This window comes from Pocillopora verrucosa, chromosome 13 (genome assembly GCF_036669915.1).
Source record: "Pocillopora verrucosa isolate sample1 chromosome 13, ASM3666991v2, whole genome shotgun sequence".
Taxonomy (NCBI): Eukaryota; Metazoa; Cnidaria; class Anthozoa; order Scleractinia; family Pocilloporidae; genus Pocillopora; species Pocillopora verrucosa.
The window spans coordinates 6,952,209-6,970,457 of NC_089324.1; the positions used below are offsets into that span (position 1 = coordinate 6,952,209).

The following is an 18,249-nucleotide window of genomic DNA, read 5'->3' on the forward strand; positions in this document are numbered from 1 at the left end:
CTTACTCGCACGTATCTTATCTTGGTAGTCTGGAAATGTTGAAATGTTGAAATGTTGAAATGTGGAAATATCATTTGCATGCTTCCAGATTTCCATATCTCCACATTTCCAGAATACCAGGTTCAGGTAAATGTGAGTAAGACAAAGACTCATTTGCATCTACAACTTTAAACGTGATTGGTTGATTAAAACTACAATTTTGAATGTGATTGGCTTATTGAACTGTCCGATAAGAACTTGGCGAGTGAATGACTGGAAAATGTGAGTTTTTTAAACCAATCAAATTGAGGAAATTGTGACTTTTATGACTAAATTTGTGTTGAAAACGTGCAATTTATTGAATCTCATTTGGGCTAGTAAAAAATGGGTCTGGGTTCGTAAAATTTCAGAACAACTAACCACTGGGCTAGTCGAGGTAGAACAGGTTTTGAAAAGACAAATAAAGAAAAAATCAGTTTTAGTTGATCGTGACAGAGGATATTAACAAAAGAAACTTAATTCGCATTTTGCGATCGATAACTTCATCTGTGTTTAGTCTGTGAACTCAAAAGGACAGGACACTAGTAGGACCCAGTAGTTTACGGATAGGCCGCCATCTTGTAATATAATGGCTAATTAGTTAAAAAGTTATAGTCGAGCACTGGCGCCTCTGGTACCCCAGTCACACCAGAAAAACATATATAGTTAAACCGTGTTTAACTGAATGAAAATCGGAAACAGAGAACTGATAAACTGAATTTTCCAAACGATTCAAGTAATTTCTGACTTGTATTTTCAATAGGCTACATCTGAAGATAACAAACAATGGTTCAAGCAGCTTCTATGAAGAAAAAAAATTGAAATTAAACTGTGTTTAACAAAACAGCTTTAAAATATGTTTAAGTTTTGGTGTGAATGGAGTATAAAACAAATGAAGTGTAAGGAATGCACGTTCTCCATAACAAAGTTTAGCATTGGCAGAAAGATTTAACGTAAGATTTAGCTACTTTGAATAAAAGACATCCCCTGTCTAGAAATGTAAACAGAGCATTCAGCGTCGTTAATTTTTTAGAAATGAATTTAAATAAATCTCCTATCAAGAGATGTAATAAGAGCGAACAAAGAACTCCAATAATAATTCATCGTCAGTAGAGGTAGTGATCGTAACAACATTTTTAAGTCATGCCGAAACGTAGACATCTTTCCTTCACAGGGCGCATCACGGACGCGCCACAAAAGTCTTCCACATGAGCTGCCAGTACAAAGCTCGACAGTGATGAGTCCAAAATATCTATGAGGGTGAAGCATTTTCCTCTTTCCTAAATTTTATTACTTTTTGAATTTGTCCTTCCTGAAAAGCGTCTTTAAGTTGAAAATAAGAGAGAGAAATGAGAAAAAAGAGCTGAAAATTTCAGATATTCCTATATTTCTAGGGTTGAAGTGATAGAGAATAATCCTCGGATATGTTGACGTCTTATGCACCTTCCTTCTTATTGCTTCTCCAGTATGTTTTATTTATTGAACAGCCAATGTTCACAAACTTGTTGACGACTTGCCAGTTTATCACCGGTATCCAAACAGCTTGATAGCTGATAACTCATTAATTTACAGTTTTAACTGAATCACAGAAACGAGCTTCGGGTTCTTTATGTAGTTTTACTCGAATGAAAAGTTAATTGGAAAAGTGAAAGTCATGCAAACTTACCTCAAACTTCTCCTTAATTAATATAAAATAATGTAATTTACTGATAAAGGCGCCAAAATTTGCGAGAACCTTTAGATGTCAACTTCCTGTTATTGGTAGAATTTATTTATAAAACAAACTACGAACTTGTTATCTAAGAGGGTGGGCCGGACGGGTAAATATTGGGCATGAGGTCCGTAATTAACGACCACGAGCCAAAGAGTTTTCTGTCGGTATTGCCCAAACTCAATCAATAACTATTTTAACATATGATCACTGAGTTATGTTTGAACCTAAGGAGGACGCCGCTATAATATACACAAGAGGGGAACGCGCTGGACTACAAACAAAGAGATTGTACGATTAAAATATTTTCCTATCTAATTTTGGGTCAGGACAAGGAATTCACAGTTTAAAGAAAGACATGACTCATTTCTTCATACCTGTTTCTTCTTTAATTAAACTTCAATAACAGAACTTCTGTTGTTGGAAAATCCTAAAGACTCGTGCGAGTGCGGGGATTTAAAGGTTTTCCCGGACCGGCTTACGACAACTTCCCGTCCAATCCCCACACATTCATTACGGTTTTCTGTTGGATTTGGTTGAGTGGAGCCTTACAGGCCCTAAGATAATTGATTTAAAATGTTATTCAGCTTTTGCAATTAAGCACTGACGCTGCTTTAAAACTACCGAAGAATGCTATTTTAAACTTTTCCATGTGATTGGTCGACGAACGGAACCTTTACAGGTCCTAGGATAATTGATTTAATGTGTTATTCAGGCGCGATATTGTCTAGTCACTAAGAACTATTAAATATTATCGGCTCCATTGTCATCCGGCAGATTTTCAAGGAATCATCAAGGCTTCTCTTTGTGAGTGAGGTAGGAATCTTTTTCGTTCTTCCATTTTTCATCTTTTTTACCACTGAGAATACTTGATCATGATAAAAAAGATTTCTTTGTATCATGAAATGAGTGGAAGAATGCAAATACCGTTTACGCGTAACGCTCAGAGAGCCTGTAGTAAACAAAAAGGCTTTTACAATCACGAATTGACGCCGTTTTAAAACTACCGAAAAATGCCATTTTAAATTTTTCCATATAATTGGTCAACGAGGGTTACGGAAGTGTTTTCGATCAAGTGCTTAGTGAAGAGAACCTATTACTATCGTGGATAAAATTTGCCACAGATGAAAATCTTTTGAAACTAACCTCCTTGGTCGGCATCACTTCGAACACATTCGACATAGTCTCATCGTGGCTGTTCATTGAAGTATAGTCTATAGAAAGGTACTGAATTTTGTCAACTTCACAATGACGTGTTTTTTCTTTCCACGAACCTATGACTATCGCGAACCTATGAATTTAGAACGTAAGCTGAAATCATTTCTTTCCACCATAATGTTTCATAGGACTTTTAATCATAGTCTCTTTAGTGTGTCCAGTTTCAAAATGTTCTATCTTATTAAGCAAGAATTCCTCAAAAATAAGTTTTCCGAGCGATTTATGACTCCTGAAAAAAATTAGACTACTCGAATGTACTGAAAGAAAAGTTTTGAAGAATAAAATGAATCTGAATTATTGAAAAAGGAATTGAAACGATACCAACTTGGCGAAAACAGTCATGCAAAACTGATTTCTTAAGCCTTAAAATTCTATAAATGAATCTGAATTATTTAAAAAGGAAGTAATATGATGCCAAAAGATACAGGAAACATACAATTGTGCAAATTTATTTCTTAAGCCTTAAATTATTAAAAAAGGAACTTAAATGAGGCCAAAACACGTAGGAAACAGTCAGATTTAGGCTGATGTTGTAAGAAGCTATTCCGCAGTGTTAAAGCATTTGCGTATCTATGTATTACTTATCCGATCTGATTTCGAGGGCTGTAGTGTTGGATATTAACCCCGATTTCATGACCTACTTTGGTGTTTGGAAACATCATATTCCGCTTGTACGGTTAAGTGAAGATTTTCTTTATTTTCTTTTCAATCGATTGGCTGTCTCCTAACTTTAATAGCAGCAAAGTGATCATACCACCATTTTCCTGAGAAAGGACCAGCTAAATTTATAAGTTTCAATTAGTTTTTGCTGAAGTCTGCGATGAATTTGGCACTCAAGCCATTGTCCAAAAACGGAAAAATTTTACAAGGTAAAAAAATAAACACCGGTAAATGTTAACCATATCTTTAATAACGTTTGGTTCATACGCCAGCGGGTGTTCATCGAGATATAAAGCGCGTGGGAAGTTTGGAGAGCACGAAAGATGCTCGAAAAAATGCTTGAGGAGCAGCCGAGAGGAACTGTAGCTTCTTGAGTGCCCTCCAAACTTCCCAAGTGCTTCATATCTCGATGAATGCTCAGTATGACGACGTATGAACCAATTTGTTTATGACATCATTATGCCGGTGTTTAAATATTGTTATTCCTCGTGCAAAATAATTGTCAAAGGCAGGGCGCAATATCTCTAAAATAAGTCGTCTTTTAGTCAAACAAGCTCTATTGAATTAAGAACTGTTGAAGAAACTAAACCCAAAAGAAAAAAAAAGGTGATAGTTTTGATTAGAATGTATTCAGAAATTGAAGTTTTTATAAAAAACCAAGCAGAAGATGCTTAAGGATCAGTAGATTTCAAAGTCGGTTCGAACGTATGTCGGGTTTACCAAATAACACGCGCGCTAAGCGAAGAAAGAAATATTTCCAGGCAAAAGTTCCATTCAAATAATTGCTAGATTTGCCACTCAGAAGCGAAAAATTAAAAGTTTTCTGGGTGTAAGAGATCATGGTTGAATGTTCCATGCGGCCGGAAAATCAGTTGCGCAGCGTTGTGTGGATTTTCGCGTCTTTAGTTTTCTCCCTACAATTTTTCCCGAGGACCCAGATAAATCGCACTCAAGAAGCTTAACTTTAACTCCTACGGTTCTCTCGTGTCCTCCAAACTTCTCAAGTGCATCCATCCAATTCTTTATGATTTGTAGACAGATTTCTTAGGAAACAACAGCATTCAAAGCAGAATGAGTCCAGAGTTCTGGCTGACATTCATGTTTGTGATGTTCTGGATTTATGTCATTAACGCCACTGGCCAGTGTCATGAAAATGAACACTCCATCGGAAGAATGTTCCTCAGAGGTCACACCTTTAAAACATTACGGGTTGGATTCCCTGAGGAGTGCTATCTGTGGTGCGAAAAAGAAATCAGGTGTCAGAGCTACAACTTTGTCATTGGTCAAAATATCTGTGAACTGAACAATCGTACAAAGGAGGCAAGACCAGAAGATTTTGTGCCAGACTGGAAAAAATTTTACATGAAACGTTCTCAAAATAGAGGTAGGCTTTTGCCTCACAACTGCACTGATAATGAACTTTGTCACTGAGCTATAAATTCTTCAAAACCTGATATAATAAAGTACAAAAGGCAACTAGGTGGACAGTCAGACATGGTTTGATGCTACTCTGGTTTAAAGATCTTTTTAGCCAAGAAGTTACGACTCATTAATTCATACTGTTCAAAACCTGGTAGCTTACTGATATTATCTCAATACAGCTTTTTTAAAAAAAATTTTTTTAAAAAATTTTGAAACTAAGCTAGTGAGCAGCACTCTACGAACGTAGTTGTAAAACTTCTTTATTCTCCGACGCGTTTCGTCTAACTGTGGTAAACTTCTTCAAGCCGGCCAGGGATGAGTTTTACGGAAGCGATACTACCTAAAAAAATTCTCCTAAGGTAATAGTTTTGTTACTTTCCGTCTCTCTAATATGCTTGTGGAATAGAAAATAAGCTATCTCATAAGCTATCTTGATACCCCTAAAAGACACGAGCGACTTTTAAAAGACCTTACCAGGACCTTTAGGGTTGCACTTGCTAATTGCTGTAGGTACAACCTACCGTAGGTAAAAGAATATCCCCGCCGGAAATGTTTTTACTACTTCCTGTCTTAACGTGCGCATGACAAGTAGAATCAGCATCCTACTCAGGCTAAAAGAGATTGGTCGTTATCGTCACTTTTACATAGTTTTGGGTTTTTTTCTCGGCCCAGTCCCTCTCGGATCCATCAAGGACCTTCCAGCAGCAACTTGTGGTGAGATCAAAGCGAGTGAGGGAGACGAGATGGCCAATGGGAAATACTGGATTTACTCTGATGGTTTTGGTGGGGTCATCGAGGCTTACTGCGATGGTAAGTCATTTAATTTGGACCGAGTTCATCATGAAACTGAATCCTGTTGGTGTCACCATATTTCTTTAGTTTTGACTTCATGAAAAGAATGAAATAGTCACAGAGTTGCTGCAACATAAAAAACAAGAATAATAATAATAATAAAAAAAAGGTAACAGTGTGCTAATTTTAGTGGTGCTATTGAAAGGTAAACTTGTGAAGGAAAAGAAAAAATGTCACTGGCAAGTATTATTTTCTCGTTTATAGAAAATTGTACGCCATTGAGATATTAGTTTTGGATAAAAGCCGAAAGACACAATTTATAGAGTGACTGCTTATGACTTATTTGCAACAGCCTTTTATCAAAGTTACATATTTGGCGCTATTTTGTTGGTTTTTGCCTTTCAAATATTTTTATTGGTTACGATATTAAGGACGGTGACAAAAAACAAACACAGCTAACACTCGTATAGTATGTATAGTTTCGTGTTCAAAAATAAAACAGAACAAAAAAATATATACTAGTCATGACGGTGTAAGAGCGACTACGATCATGCAGAGGTCCATCGCGGCTAGCTGATCATGGCGATCTCCGGTCATCGCAGTGAAGCAAGCCTGAGAAATTATCTCGGCCGCCCTTCGAGTAAACAGTTAAGAGCTTGCTCTGATGTCCTTTCCGAGTTATTTCTCTAGTCACTTACGAAGTGGCTAGAGCACTCAAAAAGTGTGGAGAAACACTCGACTATGTCTCGTGTTTCTCCCTCCTCTTCCTTAGTGCTTTAGCCACTTCCTGCGTGCTTTACAACAGAACAGAGCACAGTCAAGGTTTCTCTATTTCTTAAATAGTAGGTGTATCGTATTATTTTTCAACAGGGAGTTGGCAGAAGATAAATGGCAAAGAGCCTATCTGCTTTGGAGCCAAAGATGACCAACATGGTTCCTTCAAAATGACAAAAAGTGGACATGTGAAGACAATGAAGCTTATTCACAGGTCAGGGTCGGTGCGCTGCAGCAGTTCTACTATTTCATCCTACTGGGGCTGCATCCACCCAGAATATGGAGAAACTTTGATGACGATCATCACAGATGCCAATAAGAAGGCCATTCTGCCCCCTACCGAAGACTTGAAAGCTTTTGTTTTCGGTTATTATGGTTATTATAAAAGAGAGCACTTTTACAATCTTCCTGGATATCACCATAATTCAACTGAGCTGGTTTTTCGCAACCTCGTCAATCCATTGTCTGTCTCGAGCAACCAAGAGATGCAGATATGGTACGGACAGAATTGGATAGACTTCGGAGAGGTAGATAATAGCGGTAAAACCTGTGTTGATGTGTATGCATGGTATGGGTGAGTCTGCCCTCTGGAACATGCACAGAACATGGGTGAAAATCTGGAGTGCTCTTAAATATAACGACATTCAAACCTCATAATTCAGGTGGCAAATAGCACGAAGAAGTTAACTTTTAGGTGGGTAGTTTGGTATTACAATGTTACTTCCCCCCACCCCCCCCCGTAGAAAAATCCAAGCTACGCCCCTGCTAAAAGCCTAAGCGTATTTTGTCAACGTAAAATGAAAAATTAGTGGAAAAACCATGGACTCTCCTGCACATGAAGCTCAGTAGCATTTTTTTTTATAAAGACAAACCTTAGATGTAAAGAGGTTAAAGAGCTGATAAAGAAATCCTTTTCATTTTTCTTAAGTGATAAGAATTTTTGTATGGTAAAGTATCGCTGAAAAACACGAAGGAACAAATGATTAACACTTTTAGTATTATCCTTTTGGAATATGGAAACTTTATCCTTGTTAATTGTTGAGTGCACGACTAAATTATTGAGATGGTTTTGTTTCAATAAACGTGTTTTGGGGAGTGGTCATTCATTTGGGGTTTCTCTCTCAAGCTCGATCTAAAAGACCAAAACATAACAAATGCAAAACCACAACAACAAAAAAAAAAAAAAAAACAGCAGAAACAAAGCAAAAAACAAATAGCATCTTCACTCCTGTAACTCGAGCCCGAATAAATTCTGTCAAATACGTTCGCCTGGCATGTGAATGACTCCTTTATTGTATGCAGGTAAATTCTGCATGTTTGTGGCATGTTTGAAGATAAGATGAGCACAATTGAACCGCATTGAAGGTATTTAATGCCGTATGGCTTCCATTGCATCTCACCATTATCACCACTTCGGGTGGACCGACGTGACGTAAGGTTAAAAAAAGTATGCTACATTCTTTCCTTTACGGGGAGAGACGTAGATGAAAAATAAGAATGTCTGGAGTTTACTCAATCTAAAAGAGATCGATAAAGATAGTCCGTTCAAGAGTGATCTGTTTATCTAAACGCTCATCTCCCCGTATACCTCTGACAACAAGGGAGTTGTTTTCAATTCCATTGGTTTCTAATAATACCTCAGAGACGGGAAGTCCATTCCAGAAATAGAAAATTCATGTACGTAAATATAGAGCTAAGACAATAATGGATACTCGAGTATTACGCGAACTAAAAATGGGACAAATTTGAAAAACCAGGACTTATCTCTCAGAACATAACGAGCCTGTAAAGAATTTCAAGATATTTTTTTTCTTACTTACTTTAAAGGCCGGCTATGATGCAAAAACACTGCTTACTTGTCGAGCTTTTCTTCAACGCCCACCCAGGTTGTTTTTGACAGTGAAATTGGCGGAAAGATAAAAATAGTTGTGGCGCAGAAATGGGGCAGGATGTAAGCTAACATGGCCCGAAATATCTTCATATATGCCAAGGCATGGCGCTCGCGATCGCGTGATAATCCGGTGGTAGTTGTAGTGTGACCTTCAAGAATGTTCTAGAAGTAGCTGTGTCATGCTGAGTCATCCCTGAATCAATATATAAATAGAATCTATTGCAATGGTACGGAACGTTCTAGATCCTCAACCGCACTTATAAAAGCCGAGTTTGTTACTAGATGTAGCGAGTAGTTTAGTTGCTGGTATAACCCGTCAGATATCAATAAAGGTGTATGCGGCAGAATACAAGACGTCCACACGTCAGTAGTGGCGTGGGATGTACCAGACAACTTTACTGAGTAGCAAAAGTTTAGTCAATCAGATTAGAGATAGCAACAAGTGTGGTTATAAAATGTCGTTTTACAATAGTACCCTCCCTTCATCTCTTGGACATCTGATCTGGCAAACAGATCCCAGAAATCTTTTTCCCACTTCCTCTACATATTCTCAACCATCCAGCGGTTTATCACTTTAATGTTGCCCCTTGGATGAGCGAAATTTGGTTAACAAGTGAACCTTTTGTGAAGGAAAAATACGCCTCAATGTAAAAATAGGTGAATACTTCACCCAATTTTAAGTTTCTAAAATAGCCGGGAACTATCCCCATCAAACACTTAAATCATGAAAAGGCTTATAGTTTAAGGCTATTATCGATAACTATATTAAATATAGTTAGCGTGACGATGGACAAAGGGAAAAACCCGATTCAAAAAAAAACTTGGGCTTTTCATTTGATTGATTACCGCATGAAACCATCCAATTACTTCCCCAAAATAGCTCAGCCTTTCCACATTTAAAAAGTCATTGGTTGTCATAATGGGGCCCCTTCCCCCATAGGAAATTTTCAGAGTAATAAAGCCGGTAGGTAAGTACTCCTTCCGTAACCTTTCGCACGCCACTGGAATAAATGAAATACAGGATATCGTATGACGCTGAAGCAGCACAATTTAAGACCTTTACTTTCGATCTTCGTGCTGTCTTTGCCCGACACTCTCCTTTTTGGATCGATACTGAAAGAGATACGAAATGTTTACCGGAACCGTTTAAAGTAAGTATGAATAGAAGGAGTTACCCCTGAGTGAATGAATTTAAAAACAGTTATTGTGTTCAGACGAATACATGGAAAATGTGTCAGATGTTTTTAATTAATTCAGTTGTAGTATATGGTGTCACCGACGGAGTTTTCATTTGGGATTAGTCCCCCAGATGTACATAGTGTTCCAAAATTTCTTCCTTACTGTTTTTACAGCTTCAGTGCCGCTGTACTATTGTTTATGGGCACTGATTTTAGGATCTCTAAAACGAATGCAACAAACAAATTCTATGAACTATTAAGTTCGCGTAAGGGTCATCACAGAGAAATTTAAGTTGTTTTCAAGAAAGACAGGGACCGTGGGCTCTGTATCAAAAGACTGTCGGTATCGCTCGTTTAAAGTGCACAAAATCAACTTAAATGCCTCTAAAATGAGTGAATTTATGTATGTATGTATGACCAACGCACTTCATTCTTCCTGTCAATGACGTTACCATTTTCTTCAGTGAGACTGAACAAAATTTATCCTATATCGTACAAGGCTGGATCGTATTAAGATAGAGGAAATTACTGACTTAAATTCATCCTTGTCCAGTTGAAACAGCCGTAATTCAGCGATCTATTTATAATTTAAAAATGCAGTGTTTTTCTTGGCTCGGATGAGAGGGAAATCTGCTGTAAATAGGAAATATTGACCATCTGCGTAACTGTAGGAAGAAGTCACGAGTAGTCACGCCTGCTGCGAGGAAGGATAAATCTAAGCAAGTTGAGGATTGAAGATGTCGAAGATTCGTATAATCTGAAATTATTGCTTACTGATGAAGGTTGCACTAAACGGTTTGCTTCAAAATGACTTTTCGCCTAGTTTGGCAAAGCGAAAGAATTAGCTCAACCTTCTAATTAAATTTCGAAACAACCTTCTAATTTCAATCCCCGCCTCCACCTCCAAAAAAATAGAAGAAAAGAAAGAAAAGAGAAAAGTAAAAAGGATAATTCTGTTTTTTAAGCCAGCTGTAATTGGTTACAGCATTAAACAAATGTATTTGTTTTTTTTTTCAATGGTCAAAACTCACACGGAGGGAGAGGTGTAATGACACATTCTTTTTTGGGTTGTTCGGACAGCAAATTTATTTCAAAAAACATGTAGAAACATAGCAGAGAGTTTGGAAAAAGAGCAATTGTAAAACACAATTCCCCTAAAAAAGAGGTGATTCTTAAAGAGAGGAGGTCGCTGGAAGATCATGCGTATTAGAAGTAGATTTTGCAACTTCACGATGATAAAAAAATGCTGTCACATAAAAGGAAAACAAACAAATAAAACAAAGCCGTGAACGATTCGACTAAAAAATTTGTTTGGGATCAAAGGAAAACTGCTTTTACTGATATTATGTGATAAATCTTGTCATTACATAGTAATGTTTAACGAAGGAGTCATCCTCACTCACCAAAGTAAACGGTCTTCCTCTAGATCCCAGGCTAATGATTTTTTCGCGTCAGCATTTTTTCAACTTGGTGCATTTGATTTTTCCCCGCAGAAATTCAGTCACGATGGAGTACACTGTAGAACAGTTGAACTTTTTCCGAATTTGTTACATCGTATTTGACTTGATTCCAAAAAGTCTCCGAAGCGTATTCAAATCAGAATGGGATGTCCGTTACAAAGGAAGCTTTGGAGAATGGAAAGACACAACACAGAATGGTAGCGATTTTTTCAACAGCGAATCAAAGAAAAGTCGTTCAAGGAATGCGCGATTACTGACAACGATCAAAAATGGTAACACCGCAGAGTGGGACTGTAGCTGTTTGTTTTTTGCCATCCTGTTCTCAGATAGTATTGGGACAACCTTAAGCAGGTTAGTAAGGACAAATGTAAATGATCTTCGTGAATTCAGGAATTACATTGCCCATATTACCGAGGCCAAATTTACAGATGCCGAATTTCACAATAGCATTGGAAGAGTTTTGGTTGATTTCAGCTCCATGGGTCTTCCAATCAGTGATATTGAAGAGGTCAAAAATCAAACGAGCTTTCCTACTTCTGAAGTAAATCGCCTTATGGCTTTACTTAATAACCTTCAAGAAGAATTAAAGAGAGCAAAGTCGAATTTTCATGCCTCAGAAGAGCAGGTTCGAAAGCTCACGTTTGATTTACAGCAGGCAGAAGACACCATACTACGAGAACAAGAACAGATCCAATGTCTTTCTGACGAGATAAATTCCAGAGTGGTATCTTTCTGTCACCTACCATTCAAGCCTTCTCATCAAATAGTCAAACGTACAAATGATGTTTCAAGAATTTTAACCCAAATGCAGAAGCTTGAAGATGGATGCAAAGGCATGGTTAGTACCATCTACTTATCAGGCAGTCCTGGTTGTGGGAAAAGTCAAATTGCTCGTCAGATTGGACAAGAATTCTTCAGAACATCATCAGATGAGAGTGACGGTCAAACATTCGTGGCAACCGTGAATGCAGAAACTCTGGAGACTCTTGTGGATTCTTACATCACTCTAGCTAAACAGTTGGGAGTTACAGAGTACACCTTGACTCAGCTTGCAACCTCGAAAGATAGCAGTCCCAAGGAAACAATCCATCATCTTAAAAGTTTAATTTTTCCTAAAATGAGACAATTCTTCAAATGGTTGATTATCGCTGATAACGTGGAGGACCTGTCCATGGTCTTGGGCTATCTCCCCCAGACTGCTAGCGAAGAGTGTGGTCATGGCCAGATTCTAATCACAACCCAAGATACCAGTGCCATTCCAACAAGTGCCCCTCAAACTTACCATGAATCACTAAGCGTGGGAATGCAAAGGGAAGACGCTCTGGAGCTGCTGAAGGAAGTATCTCAAATTTCGAACCATAAGCGGGCGGAGGAGGTTGTTGAAGTTCTTGAATTCCAGCCGCTCGCCTTAGCAGCTGCTGCATTTTACGTTTGTGCTGTTGTTAGACATGGCTCTCCAAATTACACATGGCATGATTATTTGGAAACATTTTCTCGAGGCGAACGTGAAGGTACTGAAGAACCTCTTGCTAAGGAAAATGGGGCTTACTCGAAAACTATGACCACTGCTGTAAAGATGGCTTTAAACAATGCTTCGAAAAACGACGAAATTCTTCGTCAGACATTTTATCTTCTTTCTCTGTGTGCTTCGGAATCCCTTCCAATTGAAGCAGCTGTCAGCTTCGTCAAAGCTCGCACAGCCACATCCACGAAAGAAACTCATGAAAGACCGACGAAAGAGCTTATCAAAGCAAAGATTTTGAAATCCTCTCTGATCACTTGCTTACGTGGAGACGATAAAGTTCCAGAGTACTTCAAGATGCACCAAATAGTGCACGAAGTACTCAAAGCAACTCGGATAACTCATCCTGAGACCCGAAAGGCTTTACCAGACGCAATAAGGAGTTTGCACCAGGTCCTCCTCTCAGAGTATGACCAGCTATTCACGAACGGTCATGCATGTGTAAAGCTGCGGCGAGTGACGAGTCATTGTAAAGCGCTGCATGACGTTCTCTCCACTATGCTTGCAAATAGAGGTGATTTAGTGAAAACATTAGCGTCCTCTAACACGTCAGCCAGTATAGCTGCGTGGCTTTCGATAACCGCCACTGTCTGTTGTGATCTAAGCAACCCATCTGACGCGATTCTCTTTTCTACATCTGCCTGTGCATTCATTGAGTACATGAGCAACACCAAAGAAACTGAAAAGTTGAAAGCAGACATTCTAGCCGTTCACGGTAGGGTTCTAACACTGCAGTGCCAGTACGAATTGTCGTTGTTGTTCCTTGAAGAATCCACGAACATTTCTATAGCTGTCTATGGAAAAGAACATGCCACTGTAGCAGGCTGTTACAACAACTTAGGGAACGTCTCTCGAAAGCTTGGAGACTACAGTGAAGCTAAGGTATACTACAAGAAGGCATTGAACATCACCAAAAAGATTTATGGGGAAGAACATCCGAACGTAGCAACAAGCTATAACAACATGGGGGTTGTCTACAGTGACCTTCGACGGCATCATGAGGCAAAGGAATACTACGAAAAGGCAGTGATTATAGCACAGAAGATTTACGGAGAAGAACATGCAGATACAGCAAGAACTTACAATAACTTGGGGAATGTTCACAATGATCTTCAACAATACGATCGAGCAATAGCATATCACAAGAAGGCACTGAAAATAAGAAAAAAGATATACGGCGAGGAGCACGCTGACGTTGCAGGAAGCTACAACAACCTGGGAAATGTTTACCGCAACCTTGGAGAGTACGTTCAAGCTAAACAATGCCACGTGATGGCGCTTAAGATACGACAAAAAGTGTACGGCGAAGGGCATATGAAAGTGGCGACAAGTTACCACAACTTGAATATAATTTACAGAGACTCTTCACTGCAAGGTAAAGTAAAAAGTAACATTTGCAGTTTGTTGTAGGCAGGTACGTTAAAAAGACCTTGAACTTCACCATTATTGGTGTGGCAAAGACCTTAAAAACTTGAGATTTATTCGCTAATGATGGAGACTGAGCTTATTTTCGTGATGTTAAATGCCAATTTTTACCGCGATGATTGCCGACTAAAAAGGATGTCAAGCCCGAAGACTGTAGATCCAATCAAGATCAGGACTAGCATTGCTGTGCTCTTCATTTCGTGGGTTTCAGGGAGTTAAATATCTACAACACTGAGGGGCGAGTTTCCACGCATCTTCTTTTATTTCAGAGGACGAACGAAAATGACACCAAGCATGTCAAGTACGCTGTCATCGGTCTAGTACAAGACTATCCTTGTCACAAAAAACATTTCCGCACACCGCTAAATTCTTTACCCACTTGAAAGTAGTTTTCATCGACACTAGTTCAAAGGAGAGACTGTAAATAGTTTACTGTTTTTATTGAAAGAGCAGCAGTCTTTCCAGCACAGTTCATCGAAAGTGAAGGAAACAAACAAACAAAAAAAAAAACCACGAAACAAAAAAACTAACAAATCAATACAGCACGAACTTTGAGAGGCGAGTTTCCACGCATCTTCCTTTATTTTAGAGAACGAAAGGAAATGACACCAGGCATGTCAAGTACGCTGTCACCGGTCTAGTAAAAGATTATCCTTGTCACAAAAAACATTTTCGCACACCGCTTAATTCTTTACCTACTTAAAAGTAGTTTTCATAGACACTAGTTCAAAGGAGAGACTGTAAATAGTTTATTGCTTTTATTGAAAGAGGAGCCGTCTTACTTCCTAGCATGGTTCATTGAGAGAGTGAAAGATCAGATGTTCAAATGCCAATTTTCACGGTGATTGCTGTCTAAAAAGGATGCAAGCCCGAAGACTGTAGATCCTATCAAGATCAGGACTGGCACTGCTTTGCTTAAAATCTCTTCATTTCCTGGGTTTCAGGGAGTCAAATATCTACAACACTGAGGGGCGAGTTTCCATCCATCTTCCCTTATTTTAGGAGACGAACAGAAATGACACCAGGCATGTCGAGTACGTTGTCATCGGCCCAGTACAAGACTACAAAAAACAGTTTCGCACACTTAATTCTTTACCCATTTAAAAGTAGTTTTCATAGACACTAGTTCAAAGGAGAGAATGTAAATAGTTTATTGTTTTTATTGAAAGAGCAGCAGTCTTTCTTCCCAGCACAGTTTATCAAGAGAGTGAAAGAAACAAACAAAAAAAAAACACCAAACAAAAAAACCCACAAATCAATACAGCACGTACTCTGAAGTTCAAATGATTTAGCTCCTGACAATTAAAACCTCAAGACGATATGGTTACAAAAGATTTGAGCACGCATAAGTTTATCCTCTGGTATATAAAAGGTACAATTTAAAGTTTAGAGCTGCTGAAATTTACGATAAAGAAAGGTTGAAAGCACATTTGTTGTTTTCACCACGACTTCAATCTTTCTCATACTTAATTTCAAGCTAGACCCCCCTCCCCTCCCCCTCCCCATTTATTTAAGCATGAGTAGCACAGCTAACCTGTTCGATTTCCAAGTTCATGAAACGATATCGATAAGTACTGTAAACGAAGTGTCATGTAATAAAACTTCTACCAGAAGATTACACCTCCTGAAATTTATAATTCGTAGATTATTCCACATGGAAGGATTCCTCTTTCATGTTCTTCTTCAAAGAGCAAGAGGCTTTCTCATTCTAAACAGCCTGTCAAGCTCTATAGCGTGACTAGCGTGACAGATCACGCAGCTTCTTCGCGACGAGATGCTGCTTTGGGCACAAATATGATCCATTCTACAGGACCACGTAAGTAACATGTGATTACGTCGGATTAATCTCAAAAATAGTTAACAGTAATAGTCAAGGCGACGCTAAAAGATAAGCGTTGGATGGTTAAGAGTGGAATAAATCAGAGGTCTGAAGGAGAAATTGTTCCTCGATGTTTATGCGTAATAACACGGGGACACCAGTAGATCTGTCAACACCAGCAGCTGATCTTCAGTGAATTTCTGTTTATGTTCTTGCCAGTTGTCGTGATGGGTGCGACGGAAGTCCGACATGACTTTTTTGACAGTGGCCTGAGAGCGAAAAAAGTACGAAACGATCGATAAGTTTTGTTCAAATCACTATGTGGCTTCGATTATACACACTGCGGAGCGAAATAAGTGGTAACAAAAGAAAAATTACCACTCGATACCTAACTTCCAATAGTGGATAGTGATAGATGAAAGTTCTTCTCAGTAGCATTACTTTCACCGACAGGTCTAGGATCCTATCGCACAACTTCAAATACAGCAGACTGAAAGCAAACTCATAAGTTTTAAATTAAATAATGATTTGTACGTAAGTTTCTATTTCTAACCAGCTCCAAATACTGTAATCAAGTTTTCCATTTCTAGCCCCACCTGTATCGGATGTGGGTCATGTAGATGATCACCCAGGTCCAACAGGATTTGCGGCATCCAGGACGGTACATCGTACGGGAAGGCCTGGACACAACTAGCTAGCCCCAACACCCCAGCGTGACGATGGATCAAGGCTAAAGACAAAATCACACAACAGAAAAGGAATAATTTCAAGATTCCTCTACCTACAGACGAACCAAGTAAGGGATGAAAGTGGTCGTAGGAAAGTAATCGTAAGTAGTATTCCACCATGATGCACCGCGATCTCGTTTCATGTTTTCGTCTTTGGAGTTTCAATTGTGCTGCACTTGTCTTATCCTCAGTTTTACGATGTTCATCTACAAAATAAACCTTTCCACGTATTGTTGAGGGAAAAGTTGACGTCTTAACACATTTACACATAGGGTTGAGTTGCGTTGATCAATAAGGAAAAACAGTCGAAACCATCATCGTTGAAAGGAGATGACACAGAAAAACGACCAGGAATATGATAATTTGTTCTTTAACTGTACCTGCGTCATAATTGAGTCCGTTTGCACCAACCACACCTTTCTTCCTTTTCTTCAGCTTAGTGTTCGCCATGTTAGTAAATTGTTTCTGTAACAAATAAATCAGTTTGGTAAATTGGCAAGCTCTCGGTCAGTGGGAGTCAGGGGGAGAGAAGGCGAACAAAAACGGCGAGGTTTGGGTCTACCATTCAAAATCAAAATAAATATTACATAAAGTTATATTAAAAAAGGCAAATGAAGCGAGGCTAAATTATAATGCTGGAATAATGATCTGGAGATCCCAAATTAACAATAACTTTCATCGAAGCCAAGTCGCCATGACTAGACGATCAGGGTTAAGGTAGCACATATGGGCCAAAAATAGATTCTATAGTAGCGTCGTGCAGTTGAGTAGTCCTGAAAAAGTCTGTGGTCGATGACAGTGATTAGAGTTTTGACATTATAATAATAATAAATAAATAATAAATAAAGAATAAAAGTCATCATCAGAGTCAAGTCTTGCAAATATGTAAAGGGTTAGCCTTTCAGTTCATTTGAAGGAAGAAAAAGTTTCGTGTAATGCGATGGTCGTAAGACGAGTTCCTCTGTAATTAAGCACTCATAAGCGTTCTTCAAAATCGGGGTCAAATTGACCTCACCTGGAGTTCGTCGTTAAGTTCAAAGAAGCCATAATGAACGAGACCGCTGAAAGTTGCTGCTGCCGTCTCACGAACCTGAGAGTGGAAAAATTTTAGTTTAAACAGCACATCACCATCTACACGCCAAACACAAAACGCTTTCTAAGGATTCTCTTTAGGGAACCAATAAGTTTCTCGGTTTTGCTACTGATTACAAAAAGCTGTAGCCGCTCAGAACTGACACTGAACGCGTCAGAATTACACCAGAACTCGCTTACTTCTAGTTGCTCATCCGCTAGGAGACTAAGTACCAGCTCCTTAACATCTGAAACGAACTTCGCGTTACTAGCGATAGCAAAGAGGTTGGCGAAAATCATCACTTGTAGATATTCCAAAATGCTTCGCCTGGGGTGCCACAAGTTATTGCTAGCGATCTGTAAAAGGAAACGAAATACCGTAAGAAACATTCCAACCTTAAAGGACACAATATGAACTGAATAGCGTTAAAATGTTAAAACATTTTAGAACAGATCCAGGGACGAGCAAAGAGCCTCATTTCACCATTTAGAAGCTAATTTCATTGTTTCTCTTACAGAAGTTTGAACCTTCCGTTCACTTGTGTCTTTTCACCTTGATT

The 18,249-nt window shown here is 38.7% G+C and overlaps 3 protein-coding genes across 3 annotated transcripts in view; 2 read left to right on the forward strand and 1 right to left on the reverse strand.

Annotated features, from left to right (window-relative positions):
* The first annotated feature begins 4,490 nt into the window (after positions 1-4,490).
* Positions 4,491-7,700, forward strand: LOC131773766 (uncharacterized). Its single transcript, XM_059089708.2, has 3 exons — positions 4,491-4,991; positions 5,702-5,839; positions 6,692-7,700. Exons 1-3 carry the CDS (start codon positions 4,679-4,681, stop codon positions 7,171-7,173), a joined length of 933 nt encoding a protein of 310 aa, XP_058945691.2. The 5' UTR covers positions 4,491-4,678; the 3' UTR covers positions 7,174-7,700.
* Positions 7,701-9,607: 1,907 nt separating this feature from the next.
* On the forward strand, positions 9,608-15,332 carry LOC131773789 (uncharacterized). The gene is made up of 2 exons (XM_059089745.2): positions 9,608-9,637; positions 11,158-15,332. The coding sequence occupies exon 2, from the start codon at positions 11,171-11,173 to the stop codon at positions 14,054-14,056; it is 2,886 nt and encodes a 961-aa protein (XP_058945728.2). The 5' UTR covers positions 9,608-9,637; positions 11,158-11,170; the 3' UTR covers positions 14,057-15,332.
* Positions 15,333-15,468: 136 nt separating this feature from the next.
* The window catches only part of LOC131773775 (proteasome activator complex subunit 4), a 38,971-nt gene continuing 36,190 nt past the window's right edge, over positions 15,469-18,249 (reverse strand). Inside the window, exons 50-54 of the mRNA XM_059089729.2 lie at positions 17,891-18,046; positions 17,634-17,708; positions 16,999-17,083; positions 16,487-16,620; positions 15,469-16,159 (exon numbers count right to left, since the gene is read on the reverse strand). Coding sequence (XP_058945712.2) covers positions 16,025-16,159; positions 16,487-16,620; positions 16,999-17,083; positions 17,634-17,708; positions 17,891-18,046 — 585 coding nt within the window. The 3' untranslated portion in view covers positions 15,469-16,024. The remainder of the gene's footprint in view (positions 16,160-16,486; positions 16,621-16,998; positions 17,084-17,633; positions 17,709-17,890; positions 18,047-18,249) is intronic.

What these genes read in the sequence shown, in the direction of transcription:
- LOC131773766 (XM_059089708.2), top strand. Translation starts at nt 4,679, where the DNA reads ATGAGTCCAGAGTTCTGGCTGACATTCATGTTTGTGATGTTCTGGATT. An exon ending in GAAACGTTCTCAAAATAGAG is followed by an intron (nt 4,992 to 5,701) that starts GTAGGCTTTTGC and finishes TTCTCGGCCCAG; the next exon opens with TCCCTCTCGGATCCATCAAG. An exon ending in CATCGAGGCTTACTGCGATG is followed by an intron (nt 5,840 to 6,691) that starts GTAAGTCATTTA and finishes ATTTTTCAACAG; the next exon opens with GGAGTTGGCAGAAGATAAAT.
- LOC131773789 (XM_059089745.2), top strand. Translation starts at nt 11,171, where the DNA reads ATGGAGTACACTGTAGAACAGTTGAACTTTTTCCGAATTTGTTACATC.